At 37.3% G+C, this 21,022-nt stretch overlaps 1 protein-coding gene across 1 annotated transcript in view; it reads left to right on the top strand.

Annotated features, from left to right (window-relative positions):
• EFCAB11 (EF-hand calcium binding domain 11) overlaps positions 1-17,979 on the top strand; it is a 77,310-nt gene extending 59,331 nt beyond the window's left edge. The window contains 1 exon segment of the mRNA XM_068397379.1: positions 17,880-17,979. Coding sequence (XP_068253480.1) covers positions 17,880-17,979 — 100 coding nt within the window.
• The last annotated feature ends 3,043 nt before the right edge of the window (positions 17,980-21,022 follow it).

Genomic DNA, 21,022 nt, shown 5'->3' with positions numbered 1-21,022 from the left:
TTTGTATGATTCCATCTGTTTTTATCAAGGCAGCTTTTGAGGCAGTTTATGTTATCCAGCTCGATGCTACCCTTATGTGATGCTTTATACTGAAACAGATGGTGAATCCAGTTGCTGAACAGGGAGAAAAATGAGAATTAATCAGAAGTCATAAATATCTGAAAACGTCAAACTGAAAAATGTTTGACACACAGTTAATGCTATTCTTACCTCTTATACAATGTTTTTTCCCCAATAATATTTAGTAAATAGAAACAACAAAGCATAAAAGTGATTTCAGATTCATTGCAACTAACACTTTTTTCGGTTTCATTTGTTTTTAAAATAGTTTCCTAAAATAATTTTCTAAGCCCTCTCTTAATATCTAGAAAAAATACTTTGATGTCTTCTCAAGTTGAGATGAAGGTGCATAGGAAAAATGTGGGAGAAAACAGAACACTAAAATATCAAGTCTTTGAATGAAAGTATTTCTTTTAAGGTGTCTGTCATGTGACGTACTCTTACTAGAGTGCAGATAGCATCAGTGAAATGTATAAATTCCTGATACCATTTTCAGAATGTAGTATTACCTCCCAATTGACGTTCCTTCAGATTTGTGCCTCAAAACGAATAAGATAATCTGGCCCATTGATGCTGGAAGAAAATTTATGATTTGAAGAGTAGAATAGAAACTTGCATTTTTGCATCACTTCACATTTCACAATCATATATGTGAATTCATTAACCCATCACTGGAATAAAGGCACCTCTGAGGAGAAATGTGGCAGAAATGTATGGTAATACAAGAATCAAGTTGGAATCCATACGTAAGGCCTACCGTATGCAATTACAGAGAGTCGTTTAGGTAGGCAGAATGTAATAACCAAAGGTATAAGGTTGACTGCATGCTTCAGTAATGCTTTATCTTGTGAGGGATTTATCTTTCATGTAATGCTAGTCACAGAAACCATAGTGCCTATATTTCTTAAAGTACACAGAAGACCAATAAGTCTGTTCTGGTTAATTAGTAATATCAATAGGTGATCACACAGAGACTTTCTGATGCAAATAAAATTAATTGAGAGATATTAATTTTTAACTAAGTGTAGAAATGTTTTAGAAAACTTTCTTATTAAAAGCCGAATACATGCAAATTACAAAATCTCATATGAATGCCAATGTTTTAAAATGACTTCTTGTTGACATTTTACTTTTTCCAGTAGTGCGTGTAACAAAATGGTTCCTTTTTCTATAAAATATTATAGAAAAGTTGTGTAGCTGAAGTTTACCTCAAAAACCGAATCTTTAAAATAATATCATAGTTCATGGATAGTTTAAGAAATCAATTATGTAAATCTGAAGGTAGAAGATGCATCGTGGTAGGTCTATCAAGTGAAGTACTAATAGAAATCTATTATAACTGTATCTCTGTGCTTCAGTAAGTCAAGAGGTATGTACCAATTCCAGCTGCTGTTAACACACGGCAATATTAAGAACCAGAGCTCTATGATGCATACTAATATGCCAAAACTTGTCAGTGTCTTTTGCATATTATATGCTCCATCAGTTGTATTTGGCTTGTTAAGGACATGTATAAACAGAATGATTTATGTTTTACTGAATAATATTAATGTCAAGGGAGAAGCTGCTGCCCGAGCATTCACACATCATTCAAGGAGTCGCACACACCCCACCGGAGACTTTAAGTCTTCTTAGACTTAAGTCTTAACCTGAGTCCCTTCGCAGCGAGCGACTCCAGTGAGCCGACAGGTGCCCCTTTCGACTCCTCGCACACACACACACACTCTCTCACACTCACTCTCGGGAGCTTCCTCTTCCTTCAGGCTCAACCCTAGGTTTCCCTTAGCAGAGTCTCAGGCATCAAATCTTGGAAAAAAAAAATGTATTCAGATGCTACAGCCAGAAAAAAATCCATCTCGAGCTGGGTGCCTCTGGAGAGGGACCCTGAACACAGAAATCCTTGGGCAATGATACCCTTACGATTTATGCACCCGCCCCTCACATGATCTTCACATGTCCTTCAAGCACCTTTTGGGTCCAATGGTGATTTTGGGTCTGGGGTCTTGCTCGGCTCGCTCCCTGAAATGCCTGTACCCCAATGCATGCATGGGGAATAAACAGGAGGAGTTAGAAATCAATGTTCGGTTGGGGGGTTATGATCTAGTGGCAATTACAGAGACTTGGTGGGACGCCTCACATGACTGGAATGTGGTCATGGATGGCTATGTCCTGTTCAGGAAAGACAGGCCACTAAGGAGAGGTGGTGGAGTTGCTCTTTATGTGAGTGAGCAGCTAGAATGTATTGAGTTCTGTCCAGGGGCGGATCAGGAGCGAGTTGAGAGTTTGTGGGTGCGAATTAAGGGGCAGGCTGGCAGGGGTGATCCTGTTGTGGGTGTCTATTACAGGCCACTGGATCAGGATGAGGAGGGTGATGAGGCCTTCTACAGGCAGCTGAGAGCAGTCTCTCAATTGCAGGGTCCGGTTGTTGTGGGGGATTTCAACTACCCTGATATTTGCTGGAAGACCTACTCAGCCAGCCATCCTCAGTCCAGGAGGTTCCTCCAGTGCATTGAAGATAACTTTCTGATGCAAATGGTGGATGAGCCAACTAGGAGAGGAGCATTGCTGGATCTTATCCTCACTAACAAGGAGGGTCTGGTTGAAGCTGTGAAGGTTGAGGGCAGCCTTGGTTGTAGTGACCATGAGATGGTGGAGTTCAGGACCTCATGTGGCAAGAACAGAATATCTAGCAGAATCACAACCCTGGACTTCAGGAGGGCCAACTTTGGCCTTTTCAAGCAATTGCTAGGGGAAATCCCATGGGACAGGGTACTAGAAGGTAAGAGGGCCCAAGATAGTTGGTTAGCATTCAAGGACTGCTTCTTCCAAGCTCAAGATCAGAGCATCCCAGCAGGTAGGAAGTCAAGAAAGGGTACCAGGAGACCTGCATGGTTAAACAGGGAACTGCTGGGCAAACTCAAGTGGGAGAAGAGAGTGTACAGATCATGGAAGGGGGGGCTGGCCTCTTGGGAGGAATATAAGTCTGTTGTCAGAGGATGTAGGGAGGCAAGTAGGAAAGCTAAGGCCTCCTTGGAATTAAACCTTGCAAGAGAGGTCAAGGACAACAGAAAGGGCTTCTTCAAACACATTGCAGGTAAAACCAACACTAGAGGCAATGTAGGCCCACTGATGAATGAGGTGGGGGTCCTGGAGACAGAGGATAAAAAGAAGGCAGAGTTACTGAATGCCTTCTTTGCCTCTGTCTATACTGCTGGAGGCTGTCCTGAGGAGCCCCGGACCCCTGAGGCCCCAGAAGAAGTCAGGATAGAGGAGGAATCTGTCTTGGTTGATGAGGGCTGGGTCAGGGACCAATTAAGCAATCTGGACATCCATAAATCCATGGGCCCTGATGGGATGCACCCGCGGGTGCTGAGGGAGCTGGCGGAAGTCATTGCTAGGCCTCTCTCCATCATCTTTGCTAAGTCGTGGGCAACGGGAGAGGTGCCTGAGGACTGGAGGAAAGCAAATGTCACTCCAGTCTTCAAAAAGGGCAAGAAGGAGGACCTGGGTAACTATAGACCGGTCAGCCTCACCTCCTTCCCTGGAAAGGTGATGGAACAACTTGTTCTTGGTGCTGTCTCTAGGCACATCAAGGATAGGGGGATCATTAGGGGCAGTCAACATGGCTTCACCAAAGGGAAGTCATGCTTAACCAACCTGATAGCCTTTTATGAGGACATAAAGCAGTGGATGTGGTCTATTTCGATTTCAGTAAAGCGTTTGACACTGTCTCCCACAGCATCCTCACAGCTAAACTGAGGAAGTGTGGTCTGGATGATCGGATAGTGAGGTGGATTGTGAACTGGCTGAAGGAAAGAAGCCAGAGAGTGGTGGTCAGTGGGACAGAGTCTAGTTGGAGGCCTGTATCTAGTGGAGTCCCTCAAGGGTCGGTACTGGGACCAGTTCTATTCAATATATTCATTAATGACTTGGATGAGGGAATAGAGTGCACTGTCAGCAAGTTCGCTGATGACACAAAACTGGGAGGAGTGGCTGACACGCCAGAAGGCTGTGCTGCCATCCAGAGAGACCTGGACAGGCTGGAGAGTTGGGCAGAGAGAAATTTAATGAAATATAACGAGGGCAAGTGTAGAGTCCTGCATCTGGGCAAGAACAACCCCATGTACCAGTACAAGTTGGGGGCAGACCTGTTGGAGAGCAGCGTAGGGGAAAGGGACCTGGGGGTCCTAGTGGACAACAGGATGACCATGAGCCAGCAGTGTGCCCTTGTGGCCAAGAAGGCCAATGGCATCCTGGGGTGTATTAGAAGGGGTGTGGTTAGCAGGTCGAGAGAGGTTCTCCTCCCCCTCTACTCTGCCCTGGTGAGGCCGCATCTGGAATATTGTGTCCAGTTCTGGGCCCCTCAGTTCAAGAAGGACAGGGAACTGCTAGAGAGAGTCCAGCGCAGAGCCACGAAGATGATTAAGGGAGTGGAACATCTTCCTTATGAGGAGAGGCTGAGGGAGCTGGGTCTCTTTAGCTTAGAGAAGAGGAGACTGAGGGGTGACCTCATTAATGTTTATAAATATGTAAAGGGCAAGTGTCACGAGGATGGAGCCAGGCTCTTCTCAGTGACATCCCTTGACAGGACAAGGGGCAATGGGTGCAAGCTGGAGCACAGGAGGTTCCACTTAAATTTGAGGAAAAACTTCTTTACTGTAAGGGTAACTGAACACAGGAACAGGCTGCCCAGAGAGGTTGTGGAGTCTCCTTCTCTGGAGACATTCAAAACCCTCCTGGACGCATTCCTGTGTGATATGATCTAGGTAATCCTGCTCCAGCAGGGGGATTGGACCAGATGATCTTTCGAGGTCCCTTCCAATCCTTAACATTCTCTGATTCTGTAACCCCTTATTGGATTCTTTCTCTGTCTCCAGGCAGGCCATTAACTGTCCTTACGTTGTCGAGTTGCAGCTTCTGCTGAGGGCTGTAGCCACCTTATCTTCTGGTTTGTGCTTCTTGTGCACTTGCTTGCTGGGAGAGCATGGGAAACTAAAACGTCCTAGACTTAGGGTAAACATTACTGAGCGACAATTAAACATCAGTGTGTTATCCACATTGTTCTCATACTAAAGGCAAAACACAGCACTGTACCAGCTACTAGGAAGAAAATGAACTCTGTTCCAGCCAAAAGCATTTCTAGGTGAACGTCCACAGCTTGCAGCCTAAGGCTTCATCAAATCTAGCTACTCATGCTAATGCTAAATGATTGACTCTATTTTAGACTTATTGATTTAAGCTAAATTACTATTATTTCTCAGCAATTATTTTATTCTGGAAAAAAAGAGACCATTAGGTTTCTTAGAAGTTTGTTTTTTCTACTGGGAGCATGATAAAAGTGTGTTATTTTCCTGTAGTAATTTATTTTGTTTTTCTTCCTAAATAACTTATGCTAGACATTGAATTTGCTCAGACACCTTCTGCTTTTCCAGATGTATGTCCATTTAGCAGTCTGCTGATCTTCTAGACTATTTTTTTTGTTGCACCAGTTTTGTTTGTAAGTAGATATGAAAGAGGTGATGTTGGTTTGCATTGAAATTTTAAAGAAATTGAACTGACCTCATATAAGAGTGTGTAAAAAACCTCAATATTAGTTTCCAAAGAAATTCTAGAACATTATGTGAGCTAGACTTCCCATAAAATTTTTGAAATTTGAATTTTACATGCTGTCCAAACATTTAGCAAATAAATTTTCCAAGGGACCAAGGTTGACCTCACACTTACTGAAATATCTTGCCAGCATAGGACAAAGCAAACATTGAAGTATCTTTTTTTGTGTCTTTAATGGCTGAAGTGATGGTTTCAAATCTTACATTACTGAAGACTTTGGCTACATCAGTATATGACAGCATGATAGCTATTACAAAGTAGAAAGTTCTTACTGCATGGTTTTGTTTCACATATTGACAGGGTACAGAGATTCCATTCCTGTTTACTGAATTTCTCTAATTATTAAAAAAAAGCACTCCATAAACTGTTCCCTTTCTGTAGCACAATAACTGATATTAGTTCCTGTTTTCCATTGTTTTTGTTTTATTTTGTTCTTTAAGGAAATTGTGTTGTAGTTTGAAAAGGATAACATATGTTTTTTCTTCTCAGAAAGGGTCATTAGACATTGGAGTGGGCTGCCCAGGGAGGTGGTGGAGTCACCATCTCTGGATGTGTTTAAGAAAAGACTGGACATGGCACTTAGTGCCATGGTCTAGTTGACATGGTGGTGTCAGGGCTTGGACTCGATGATCCCAGAGGTCTCTTCCAACCTGATTGATTCTGTGATTCTGTATGTTGAATGCTGTCCTCCCTAGACCACATACAATATTATAATAAGAAATGAAACTAGTCATAAATGTTGGTAACCTATATGCAAAACAGATCTTACAAATCAGGTTTAATAAATGTTGCTGTGCTAGTTGCTTTAGTGGTATTTTTACTAGTTTTCTTCTTCAAACTAGTCTTTTAGGCTGCATGCAAGTTTGTTTTACATCACAACACAATGTTAGTTTTGTGTTTACACAGACACTAAGGAGCATCTGGTTAAACCATTTCAAAACATTTCTCAGTAATAGACAAGCTTCTCCAAAGCATTTCAAATGTTGCAGTAACTGAAAATGTGAATGCGGTCTCAGCAAAAATTACCTGATAGGAAGGTTTTACAGTCATTTTCATGCTCTTTTAAATACATCGTAGAAAGGGAACTCTGTAGGGGGTTATTTCTGCAGTGGTGTTCTGCTGCTCACCCTGGAGGAAGGTGGTATTAGTGTTCCATGGGAAGAACACTAACAGTTCCTGCAGACCTCAGGACATCTCAGACATGCCTTTCTCTTGCGCTCCATCGCAGTCCGTTAGCAGCAGAGAACTCCAGGAAATTGACAGATTGTACTTAGTCAAACGTCCTCAAGAGGTGCTTGAAACTCCCTCTGGAGCAGCCGTACTTCCTTTTCCTGCAGTTCATGTCAAAGCTGCTTGGGTATTCGTGTGTCATCTGTCTGTGCCCTCAGTTTGGGAATCATGGCTAGGGCTTCATTTGAATATATCAGTGAATGTACAGTCAGAGCCATGCAGTCTCTCATCCCATCCAGTCCCATGTGCATATATCCTCAGCATCCAGGATTGGCAAATCTGTATTAATCTCTGCCACATTAGTTCTGAAGTTAAAAATCCTCACCACATCTGATACATGAACTTGTCACGGTCAAAGGCTGCCTTGGCACACTCACCTATGGCACCATCTGTTACAGTGGTCAGTTTTCCTGTATCGTTTCTTTTGTAGGACTTCCTGTTACTGTGAAAATTCTCTGTTATGGAAACATAATTTTCCTCATCATTATACTTCTTTTCTGGCTGGATCATAACATACTAGAAGACTGCTGAGCACAAAGTGAAAAGCTCTTCAGAATAGCTGTTCTTAAGGGATTAAATGATTGTCGTCTTTGTCCCATTTCTTTCACCTCATAATCAACTTCAAGATGGTACTGGATAGCTCAGTTGAAGTGATTATATATTCAAAATAGAAATTATTTGATTTCCTTTCTGGTATCACAGTGTTTAAGACAGATGGATTTCTTTCCATTAATGTTAATAGATTTATGGTCCCCTTACATGAAGATTTGAGTGACATTTAGAGTATAAATCTGTCTAACAGGAACTGCTAAGATTTCAAACTCTCTTATTTACATTTATACTAATAAATACAATTGAGAAATTAAGAAATATTTCTGTACCTGAACTGGGTACAGAGAATGGGAACTTGATACCTCAGAGAAGGCTTAATGGAGGCAGGACATTTCACTTGAATAATCATCAGTTCTTGAAAGCTTTTATTACATGATGATTATGTAATTGTTAGTATTGCTAAGGTGACTTGATTCAAAAACAGTGTTTGTTGATAAAACCAGTATTTTAGTTAATATTATATGGTATCCATTTTGATAATTTGTACAGAGGGACTAAGATTAGTATGTCCCTGAAGAAATTTTCATTAATATTTGTCCTTTGCTGAATAGAGCGTTTCTGGATTTTCAGTCCTTTTTTTTTAAATTTAATCTTTGCATGCAAAATGTGGCATGAGAAATTCAGTTTTTTAGATCACCTTAAATGTATTACTGTCTAATAAAATTTAAATTAAATTATTAAAAGTGTCCAACACACACATTACTTTCTGGCCCTGTTAGGCATCTACAATTCTGAAAATAAATTACACTTAGGTCCTCAAACTTTTTAAGTACTTTGGAAATCTTTACATTGCCTCTGATATTTTGCTTTTTTCTCAAAGTTGTCTAAAACACATTGCTCTGATGTATTTTTTTTTAACAATTAGATTAATCGTCACTGACCTGCAATATCCTGGTTCATATAAGACATGCAGTGCTACTACATTTGGAAGAAACAGTGAATGCTCCCCTTCTGGGATATTTATACATACTTTATCATCTTTGTAGCTGAGTCATTTCTAGAACAAATAGGGCTAACTCTTATGTGTGATTCTATTTTTCTTTGTTGTCTCCTATTACAGAAAACAAAAAAAGTTAGATTTTTGTGAATTTGTTTCAAACTGCTGTATTATTATTACAAAAGGACTAGTTATTGAGGTTAAGATCCAAAAAGTACATCTTGTACTCAGTAGTAAGTGATGATGCTTTAGGTGTTATGAGCATTTGTTCAACTGCTTTAGTGTGTTCTCTGTCAAAGCGCTGTCTATAGCACAAAACAAGCTTTGTCCTTAACAGGACAGAGCTGCAGGTTATGAGTTGATCCTTTAGGTATTCTGTTCCTAGACTATTGGACACCTTAAAGATAATGACAAAGACATAAAACTTGGCTCAGTATTTTACAGGAGCTGGTGTAGAAGATGAAAGCAGTTTTGATGTGCTTATAGTACCCTGGACTGCAGCGGAAATGTGCTGCTGTGTTCTGTACTATTTTGAGTTTCCTGAGGGCTAATGGCTTCATGCCAAGGATATAACATTGCTGTAGTCCAGCTGAAAGGTGACAAAGGCATGTATTACAGAGGCCAAATCGTGAACAGTAAATATGGGATGATTTCTTGTACTTATTATAGAGTTACTGTCAGAGAGAGAAGTCCACGATCAGTTCTAAATTATAGACTGACTTGCCTAAATGAGGTTGTGTAACATCAGCCAGTAGGTACTTCACTGTGCCACAAGCTCCTTAAAGTGTTTCTTCCTGCCACCAAGTGTAGCTTATATTTTTTTCAGTTTCTGCTTCCACCTTCTGCTTTTTATGCATTAGCTTAGGTACTGCAGCAATTTGGTGACATTGTGTTACTGTATGCAATACAATATGATAAAAGGGTGGAATTTCATAATGCCTACATAGTGTTTTCACTGGAGTTCATGGCACCTTTCCATTTCTTTCAGTCTCCATGTCTGTATTTTAAATAAGGTTGAAGAATAAGGGAACTGTGAGGTACATTTTCCTGCTGCTCCTCTCTGCTTATGGCTCTCTTGAAATAAACTGTTTCAAAACAGTCAGCTTCTTTTACATACAGTTCATAGTTCATTAGCTATGTCAAATGCTGTAGAGAGGTTGAAAAAAGGCAGCAGGGATGACTACGGTGCTTGTAGTGTGGATTGTCTGACAGAGATGGTGATGCTCTTTCTATCCCATGTCCTGCAACAAATTCATGTTATGATAGGTGATTGGTAGTATCTAGTTGGAAGTGTAGGCAACAAGAACAGAATAATAAAGATCTAGCAAGAATATCTTTTGAATGGGACATTGGATTCACACGTGTGCGTGTAGTGCTGCCACATCAAGGTGCTGTCTTGACTTGTGAAGCTCAAAGCATGAACTTTGCTGCAACATGGCAGCGCACACAGATAAGCAGATGTGCATTTGAAAGAACAGCATCCTATGTCACAGAGTGTCTACTTTGTCCATGCTAGAACACTGTTTCAAGAATGAGTTAGAGGAACGAGTATTGGAACACTAACATTACTCTATTCTTTTCCAATGTATGCATTTTATTTGAAACTTTTCAGATCTGATCCTACCTAGCTTGCAAGATTTGAGACTGCAGCTTTAAATAGTAAGAAAACCCATGAAATATAGATATGTGTGTGTTTTTCTGCAGTCTGCAAGTTAGCTAGAGAACAGTATTCTTTTTCAGTATTAGAATAAAAAATGTTAAGATACGAAGGAGGCAAAAATTGGACACCATCTAGTTACATTGAATTTAGTTGCTTGATGATGTTTAACTATTTGCACTTCTCCTGGGAACATGGGGAGAGTGCAGGTGACCATCTGCTCAAACTGGAGCTTTAGGTGGGTATGTGGCCTCCTCTGCATCTACAAAACCTGGGTGAGCAAGGGTAAACAATTGTCACACAGAGAATTCTTGGCTGAGCAAGGTGATGCCTAATGAGCCATCTGAAAGATTCGGCAGCTCTGGAAAGCAAGGTGACCATTTGCCACCTGGAGTTTAAGGAAGTTTTAACCTGAGTTCCAATTTAGGCAGTACTTGAATGGACTAGTACTCATCTACTTTGATAAGTTTTTTTCATGTCTTCTTTTTTAGGTAGAAGCTCATTTTTCCAGGCTTTGCCTTCTGTATTTTATAGTTCCTTGTTAAATGAGACCTCAAGCCTAATTAGGGCTTTGAGGCAACAGCAGAAGATGAATATTAATGATAAAAAATAGTTAAATGTTAGCCATGAAGTAAGGTATTTCATGTTTTCAAATAAATCTATTCAGAGGAGATAAAAGGATGAAAATATTAAATACATTAGATATATTTAAAAACTTGGTTTTTAAACTCCCTTTTTTCCTCAGCTGATGAGTTAGTACTATGGAGACAATAGTCAACCTCTGAGTCAGCCTCAATACTCGTACCAAGTAATTAAAGGCAGAATTAGTAGCTCTAAAGTTAGATATCTAGTCCTCAGCAAGGATGGTGGTTTTAAAGCAGTTACACTTAGCAAAGTGGGAAGAGATGAGGGATTATCTGAACTTTTGACGTAAGTGGAGTGATTAAGATTTTTTAAAGATACTATCTTGAATATTTGTACATTACATGCTATAAAATTTGGCTCTTTTTTTCCTAAGCATTTTTGGTTTATTCTTCATTTTGTCTCTTCTTAGCCTTTGTCACTGGTTCTTGTTCACTAGCCATTTGATATTAAGTATCATCTCTATGGAGGTACACTATGGTCATGTCAACAACATCTGATGGAAACAGAGGAACTGAATTCTTTTGGGCAATTTCTGTTTCCAAATGATTTTTTGGCAAGTTAGGTTTCTGCATCATCTAATGTTTTAAGTATTATTTTCAAAAAACAGACACCAGGGTTGAACGCAGTATTCCAGTATTGCCGTTATGCCTGGCGTTTTGCATCTGCAGCATAAATAACATTTTTCCCTTACTTGTGTAACTAAAAATGAGTTCACTCTTTATGTCTTGACGGCTCCTTAAAAGCTCACGCTGGGTTGCTTTTCCACTAACATTTCAGAGCTCTTTATGATCATCTTCCTATGATAAACCTCCCACTGCAGATATAATCTGCATTTCTTTTTCCTAGGTGTCTAGTTTTGACTGTAAAAAGTGATTTTGTTTGAACGGGCAAGCTTAATGCACAGTTCAGATTGTTGTATCCAGCTGCCATGTCTTCCACATTACATGCTGTTGCATCATTCTCTGAACAATCCATAAATTATACATTATTTATAATTATAGCATTATATAACATTATATCATTATGTAATGATTATATTCTATATTACACATTATATATTATACATTAAATATTGCCTATTATTATATTATATATTATATATTATATATTATATATTATATATTATATATTATATATTTATTATATATTATGTGATGAATATAATTATATTGTTAGATATTGCTATAATACATATCATATAGTATAAATTCTACTTAATTCCAAGTCAGGGATGAAAGTCTCTATTAATGTTCCTACAACTGCTCGTTAAATAAACCCACCAGAAACACACACATTTGGTAGTGATTCCAAATGGCAGCTCGCTCTTCAGCTCTACAAGGCATTTCTTAATTCACTTATAAAACCTGGAGATCCCTGTAGGTTTCAGTAGATCTTTTCTAAGGGGCAGAAGCTTAAAACAAGAAAAAGAAGTAAAAAAGATTGACATAAGCAAGGGTCATTTATATTCAAAGGGTAAATTATTTTTCCTAAATGAAAGAGAGCGAGAAGATGTGAGAAGACAAGCTACGGTAGGCAGTTGCACACCAACAAATTCAAGATGATCTAGGAAACATGCTCAGAGAAGTAGAGGCTCAGAGGTTCTTCTGTGGAGTTCTCCCAGTCAGCAGAAAAAGGAGGCAGAAGTGATTGAGAAGAGGGTCTGGGGTAATTTGCTCACTGAGAAGCATTCAGTGAAATAAACTGAAGAGTTACTCTACTCAAGTACCACTACTAGCCCAAAGGGATCAGCCATGGCATGAATGATAAAGACTTCAGAAAACAGAACCAGTTAAGAAAGAAGGGACAAAATTTGGCAGGACTAGGGTGTCCAACACGATTTCCATTGTTCAGAGAGAAGAAAATTAGGGATTTTCTTCTATCCATTATGGATAAGGAATACTGCAGGTAGAAAACTGAGCATCAAGAAGAAAGAATATTACAGTTACTGAGAGCAGTAGTCAGGCAGTGCGCTCAGAAAAAAGGACAGTATTTATCCCAGAGAAGAAACAACTGAAGGTGGTATATTGTTGGAGCAGTTCTCCCCTCAGTTAGTAATTAATTTGTTTTCTGTTTTTGAAAATAACTTTTAAAAACTGAACAGCATTGAAGGTAAAGTGAAGTGCATTTCTACCTTAATAGTAATATAATTCCGTGACAATTTTAATGCTTTCTTATGCTTTCCTACTTAATTGAAACTTCTGAGTGCTAGTAATCCAATAGCACATCCTGTTTCAGGAAGCAAAACCAGGGGTACGTTCATAATTCTTCTGTGTTTACTAAAGATCAGAATGGCTTTTCTCAACACTTAGATTTTTAAAGAAGTGAAATTAATATACACATTAGTAACAAAACAGCTGTGGAGCTCTGCAGGAATCCCATCAACAAGGAAACAAGCAGGATGAGTGGAAAGAACCAGCTGGTTAGTCAGAAGAGAAGGCAGCTTGTTGAAGAAGCTGTCATCCTTGAATCTTCAATTGGTGGGTCATTTTGTCCTCGGCAGGGACTCCTTGCATAAAGTGTAATTTTTACTCTCACTGCTCAATCAGTATGACAGCTTCGGTTCTAAATGCAGTGAAAGTCTTGGCTCTGATTTAAATTATTCCCTGATGGTTTATTTAAAAATATCATATAAATGTAATAGCAATAAAATTTAGATGTAAAAGATAGAATCCATTTTAAACTCTGGATGTGAAAACTTTATTCTTACAACTGTTGAGATTATATACATGTGATCAATTTTCATGCAGTTTTTAGCAATTGTTTTCAGGTTATTTGGTGGTGGTAGTACTCATTTCTGGTAAGTACTCATTTCAGTGAATTAATAAACATGAAACTTCAAGAGGCAACTTATATTAAACTTTAGTCTTTTCAGTTATTCGTTTACTTTACTCAGATTTTCAGTTAAAATATTCCTATCAGAAAGAAAGTACCGTTTATCTAATCCAGTTTCCTATGAAAATACACTTAGGTGATTTTGGGAGTCTTCAATTACCTAATTGTATAAGAGAATAATTTATATCTCACAGTCAGTAACTTGTGATGCTGATTATTACTCAATTTTCAGTGAAAGATCAGACAATCTACCCCAGGCACTACATACCTTGAAATATCTATATATATTTTACAAAGAGTGTTAAATGAATAGTGACCTGTGAAATAAAGATCAATATGCTGTGACATAGTATTTTCGTAATCACCAGGATGAATATATCATTTGCTTCAGCTGGATGAAAATGAAAATTTAACACTCCAAGGCCATTCGCGCTTTCAGATTACTTTTGGCAAGGTTCCAAAAATCCATAACATTTAAATAAATGTAGTGTTTCTTCCAATTACAGCAGCTAACTACTTACCAATTTATTTGTCATTTATTTATCACCCAACATATCTTGCTAATCTCTGCTGAAAGGTTGTTCAGAAAATGATTCTTAATTCAAAGAGTCATTTAGTGGGTTTTGGGGTGTTGAACAAGCACCATATAAAGTTGAGGGCCATTTTTCAAGAGCAGCTTCCAAACAGGCATGTGTAGGGAATATAAACATTAAAGACGTGATTTATGCCCATAACTCAGATATTTTTGGTGAAATCCTTGCCTCCTGAAAATTAATGGCAAAACTCCCATTAACTTCAGTTTAGCCACATTGTCAGCACTAACTTCTAAAACATTCATGAAGTGATCTTCCAGAATTAAGTTCTGAGAATACATCATAATATTAAAAAAATAGATTTTGCTATTTGATTGTTATACATTCTCTCAGGTATTTCAATCTGTACATTTTCTTTCAATGAACTAATTTACTTGCAAATAGCACAGGTTATAATAATAATTTCTGTCATTAAAATAGGCTTTTTGTTAAAAAAAACTTCAATAGCTGATTGTTAAAAACAGATCCCTTTTATACATCCTTTGATATATATAGTCACTGAGAAGGGTGCTTAAATTATGAGGAGTATCAAATGACTTGCAGGTTCAAAACGAATAAGAGGTAGTACTTAATCATAGAGCAGGGTTCATGGGCTTCACATGGGTTCAAAAAGCTGTTAGAAAATCCATGCAATAAATGTACATCACAAATAATTACATGCAGACATACATGTGTGGTTTAGGAAACTCCTGAATGCACAGTGAATACATCCAGGGAACGTAACCCACAGGAGTATCACTACACTCACCCTTTTCTTCCCTACACATCCAGCTGATGACTTCTGTCAGAGGCAAGATGTTTGGGTAAATGAACCAATATCTGGGGTGGTAAAACTATTCTTTTTTCTTATGGGGTTCCTGTTTATTTGAAAAGCATCAGTGTAAATATAGGGATGTGTAGGATACAATGCATTTCAGTGGGTAATGATGACTACCACAGCATGGGTCAGTAAGGAAATAATCAAACCTAGAATTATTCTTTTTGGCTAGAATATGTGTTATAGAAAGTTGTGTAGTCTTGATTTTCAAGTGACAGAAAACTTACCCACATCCCAGGATAAGTTACCTCAATAGCTCATCAACCTTATTTAAATTATAAATTTTTCTGTCTTTGGCTTCCAACTTGTGCCTATCATCATGTCTTTCCTCATAAGTTTAAAACAATATTTACTATCCAAAGTATTTTCCCTAGAGAGGTACTTATGGTCTTGATTTGATTGGATCAGTTCTCCAATCTTTTTTTGATTGGAGTATTTTAATGTCTCATTATAAGGCATATTTTCCAGAACTTGTGTATTTACTGTAGTTATTTTCTCAATTCTTCTAAGTTCCTCAGTATCCTTTTTGAAGTACAGGCACCAGAAAGTTGACACAGTATTTCTTTCATGATTTTCCTAACATTGTATCCTGGAATAAAATCAGTCTTGTATTTGTTTTAGGTATTATCCTGCTTATACATTCAAGGATCGTATTCACCCTCTTATGTAAAGCATCGCTGTAGGAGATAATCTTCATTTGATTACTTTCTATGACTTCTCAGACCTTTTCAGTTGCTGCTTTCCAGGACAGCATCTCCATTTTTTAATTATGACCTGCATTCACCTTTCACTGGTGAATAGGTTTGCATTTCTTTGTGTTACAACATGGTGTTTGAAAGGATCCCTTTCACCAAGAAACTGAGTGACTGGTCCATCTCCAGCTATCATGTTGTCACTAAAGATTTGATTAAGGGCAATCAAACTCTCAAACTTGCCCTTATCTGAAAAGCAATGGAATATCATCATGCTTTAGTCTTCATCTAGAGCCAACAATGAGCTGAAGGAATTAATTTCGTTTAAATATTTCCATAATGACAGGATGTCATTTCATATGTTTATGGCCATGTAAGGTTCATCATTGCACCATGAGGCTTGAACTTTGACCAAGCCTACTTCACAAGAGGTTTATAGTTCCTTTATAGCATAGTTAAGCACTAGTACAGACTGTTTATTGCCAAGAGATGAGAGGCATCTTCCCAAATGATGTCAGAAGTTCCAAAGAGGTGAGAAGTTGGTAGTCTGAGGGATTCTTGAAAAAGTTGAAGATTAATAATTTTTTTGAAGGGGAGGATAATAACATTTTAATCTAAATAGTACTTCTTCAGGGAATGGGGAAGCACATAGTCCATTGAGACCCTCTTCTGTGAAGACAAACTTAAAGACGTAGTATTTTTTTCAGAAGAAATCTTTCTTTAGTCCTATGATTTGGTAGTCATTGATGTCTTGAAAGCTGGATAATCTAGAGAAGCTGCTTGCAACTGAGGTAAGGATAGGCAGATGTAAACAGTTTTCAGTTTTCTTTTATCAGTCTTTGTAAGGTTTATAACTGTTTCTGTAGTTGAAGCTGTTGTAAATAAAGTGTTTCCTTTTACCTTTACTAGGCTTTTCTCAAAAATGAATTTAGAATAAATGTCAAACAGGACATCCTATCCCTTTGTGTCAGGCTTTCTTTAAAACTGAATTACTGTACTACTTCCTCAGGGTATAGAATCTCTTTGAAATTTCCGGGACATTCAAAGGATGATAAAATATGTCTCTGCTAAACATCATGGATTACTTTGGAATTTTCAATTTCATTTATGTAGAAGATGCATCCCATTTTGCATGCTGTAAGAAGGTAGGAATACTGCCATTGAACACTAATGGTGATGGCAATGTTAGCAGCATTATAATTCTACCAATCTTTGTGTCATTTGTAAATTTTATCAGTATAGTCATAAATTTTATTAGTAATAATCGTAAATTTTATCCCAGATTATTAATAAAATTATGAACTGCGCATTGGTATAAACCAATCAAATGTTTTCCTAGATGATGAGCAAATGTTGAGAACCAAAAATTAATCTTTTTTTTAATTATCTAATTTTAATTTTTGTGTAAGTAAGTGTTATATTTCTAGTAAGAAAGCTAGGCAGAACTAAGACAAATACTTTACAGAATACTATTTTTTCAGCCTAATCTATAACTGCATCAAATAATTTTGCAAAGTGTATTTGATAAAACTTAGCCCTGTGTGTTAGTGGCATTAATTGAATTGCCATCTTCTATCAGCTTATATCGTGGATATAAATATTACCAGCTTTTACTTTTCAGAGACTTTTTGAGTATTGGAATATCCAGTTTAGCATATACTAACATACAAATTAGCTTTTTTTTTTCTTACAACCACAAGGAGTAGGTCTTCTGTTAACATAATCTTTGTTTCAAAATAAGCTGCTTGCTTATTTTGTCATGGGTCAATTTGGGAAATTTTAAATGTAAGTTTGTGGTATCTTAAGACCTGGAGGTCTTGGGTTGCGTGTTGTGTTATGGAACTTTGAGGATCTCTGCTGCAGGTGATTGAATTTGGGAAATTAGGGAGGAGGTGTAAGAACTAAATTTGTGCTAAAAGTGCTAAATGTGCACAGATCATATTGTAATTAACTTTTACCTCCTGTTGAATAGACATAATGATACTTGTTCTTTTTAAAAAGCTTTGAGATCCTAATACAAGATGTGCTACACAAAAAGCATTTTTAAGTTCATTAATTCTTTATTTAGCATTCAAATAGTAGGACTCAAGCTCTTTGAAAACAATATTGGTGTTGCATTTCTACAACTAAGTATAATGTCTGTTTTACATAAAGTCTTTTGGGTTTTAAATACCAAATCTCTTTTCTCTTAGAGAGAAGTCGATCAGGATTCTGATGGCCGCATCAGCTTCAAAGAGTTTGAATCTGCAATGAAGTATGGACAAGATGAAATATCACCAGTGTACTTTGCCTAAAGAATATTCTCTGGTGAAAAGACAAAGTGAAAACTTCAGATCTCAAGATATTTAAAAATCAATGAAACTTCATTTGTTTCAGCCAGCGTTTTAAGAACTTTGACTGTAAGTGTAGCTCTGAAGTACAGCCTTTGAAGCTTTACTGTTGACAAGTTGGGTGTATTAATTTACATGTGTATGTGTGTGTAGAATACTTAAAATATTTGAAATCTCAATTGATTCCCAATCATCACCCTAGTTAGCAACTGCAACTCTGTACTTTTTCTTTTTGACTTAACAGATGAAAAAGGAGCAACGCTGATTTCCAGTTACTGTGAAATTTATTTCTTCACTTTTCCAACAGCCTTTGTTGACAGACCAAAATATCTCACATGTATAGAAAGTGATTAAATTTATGGCAGACAATGCCTGGGTTTTCTTTTTAAATCAGTAGTGTATTGGTGTTTCCTTTATTGTTCCACTTTCATATATTGTTCTTTTTTTATATATTACACATTATTTTTAATTTAACATTTATTGGTTAATTAGCTACATTATTTAATTCCAAACAATTATCAAGAACTGTGTGTGTAAGGAAGGAAAGTAAGCATAAATACTTAGCTTTTTTTTTTTTGAAATAATTTTTTAAATGGAGATAAGAATAAATCTTTAAAGTGTACATCATGGATCTCAGTCTGGCAGGCTGATAATACTGTGTATTCAAACCTTCAGCTGACTTTTAGGGAAGAATTTGGATATATATACTTTAGCAAGATCAAAGAATCTTCCAAGAGTTGAGAGGAAGTATAAGGTAGAATCTGTCATTGTCTACAAAGCTATCTTCCCTTTTCTCTCTCATTTTCTCATCCAGTAACTGGAAGATGTTCTTGCCTGCTATAACTTTCTGTACATCCATCCAAGCTGTGCTATAGCGAGATAAATCTTCCTTATTCAATTTATTTTATCTGTGATCACTTACTTCCTACTGCCTTTGTGTGTTCATATTAATAGTAATAGATAATAGAGATTTCATTATGGGCACTGTCTCTGATCATATGGTCCACTCTGTTGTTTCATTTCTGTTTACTTGACAGTTGTTAAATTGCTTGGATTAGAGATTTCATGTGAAACTGTCCAGAAGTAATCCCCTCCTCAGGTGAGTTTATAGACTGTAGCACATAGTTAAAACTGCTGTAAATAAATAGCAAGTAACAAATAATAAGTAAGAGGAAGAGAGTATCAATTCTACTCTTAAGTCAAGAGAGTCTCCACTTTCTTCCACATTTTAGAGTACAATTTACAGGTGAAATATTTATAAAATGACGTCTATGTTTTCTGTTCCCATTACGTGTATGTATCTCAGTAGATACAGGTAAAATGAAATCTTTAATTCTGAGGCAGATGGTAGTATATAAATAATGGGAGGAAGTTGGAGACACTGAATATCTCAGCAGATATATCTGATTCTATATATAAGAACAGATATCCATTAGATGAAATGAGCTGTAACGCAAATAGCATGCTTTATGTGCTAATCAGTGGCAGAGAACTGGTGTTACCTTTGAAAGGTGATGGCAAGACATGTTAATAGATTGGGGGTTTTGTCTTAGAAATGCCATTTCCCAATAGATGAACGTTTCCATAAGAGAATCATCACCATGGATGTTAATTAGGAATATCATCACAGCCTCTTCTGAGATGCAGGAGATTGAATTATTATCCCACAGGGATAGTCGCTACAGGTCTAGACATATTCATGAAAAAATGTATGATCGTTTGCTGTGATGTTACTTACATTATATTTTTTTGGTCAGTAGACTTCAGTTTTCATAGTGCCCAGACCCTGTACCCTTCCTAAACATTGAATCCGTGCAGTATTACTTTATTATGATATGTTATTTTATTATTATTTATTATTTTACTTATTTAAAAAATAATTATTTAGTTCATAAGGAGCAGCTGATTTTAGAAGTTTCCAACTGATGGAATTCTTATTTCTATTACTCGCTTTTATTTAGCAGTCTGTGGCCTCTTGTTTATATTTCTAGCCCAGCTGTGATTTGTTGTCTAAATATCTGACAATATCTGTAGTTCACAGATGCTATATTGTACAAGTATAGTCTTCTGTTAAATGTTATAAGACAGGAAGGTCTTCATATACTTTTTGTTTTAAGAAGTGCATATGTCTTGTATATATGGCAACGAACTCTAGAGAGGAAAATGCTCTCTATCAGTCATCTCCTTTATTTCCATATGATTTCGGTCCTCATTTTCTCAAGGACTTGAAAAGTTGCTATAAATATGAATTACTGAGAACATAAACTTCAGGAAAGGCCAATGAAATTATTTTACCATGTTGGAAATTTTTTTTAGAACAGAACAGAACTGTATTAAAGGATCGTAACCGTTCTTGTTTCTCCTCCCATGAGGACTCACAGAAAGAAACTGCAGATGACCACAGCTGAGTGGAACTGAGTAGGCCCTGGTGACACTCTTCCTACTGAATAGTTGAATAAAATTTAATTACTAGCTAGTGCTTATCTGGGTTTTGGCTAGCGAACTGCAGAAACACTTCAGCTATCACTATAAATTGGTAAAATTAGGAATGACATATATTAGGTGGGATAGGAGGTGGCCTATTCTCAGTAATGGTATGGGAAACAATAAAAGCGATAACTACCCAGCTATTGGATGAAAGAGGCCACATGCTCTTCATTTTTGCATGTTTTCTGTTGCTGATGTAACAGCTTAACATGAAAGGTCAACATGAAAGGACTGGCAGAGCTAAGAGCTATGATCAGCCTTAGCTTACAAGCTGCAACTCTGACAACTCATGTCAACTCTGGAGTTACATAAAATGGGACTATACACTCATTAGCAGGTTACATTCTTCCCTGCAACATTTCCAAGCATGTAAGGACATCAATGATATGAGCCCAGATAAGAAGTTTTCTTTTGTTTGATGGCTTCCATCTTTAGCAGAACCCTGGGAACTGAATTGTGGTTTAACCTCCTGCACTGAAAAAAATATGTTGCTGTAGCTAAAGAGCCATAGCTTTTTAAT

Source organism: Nyctibius grandis, chromosome 4 (assembly GCF_013368605.1).
Source record: "Nyctibius grandis isolate bNycGra1 chromosome 4, bNycGra1.pri, whole genome shotgun sequence".
Taxonomy (NCBI): domain Eukaryota; kingdom Metazoa; phylum Chordata; class Aves; order Nyctibiiformes; family Nyctibiidae; genus Nyctibius; species Nyctibius grandis.
Note: the sequence above shows the minus strand (reverse complement) of the source record. Positions and strands in the feature narration are given on the sequence as shown.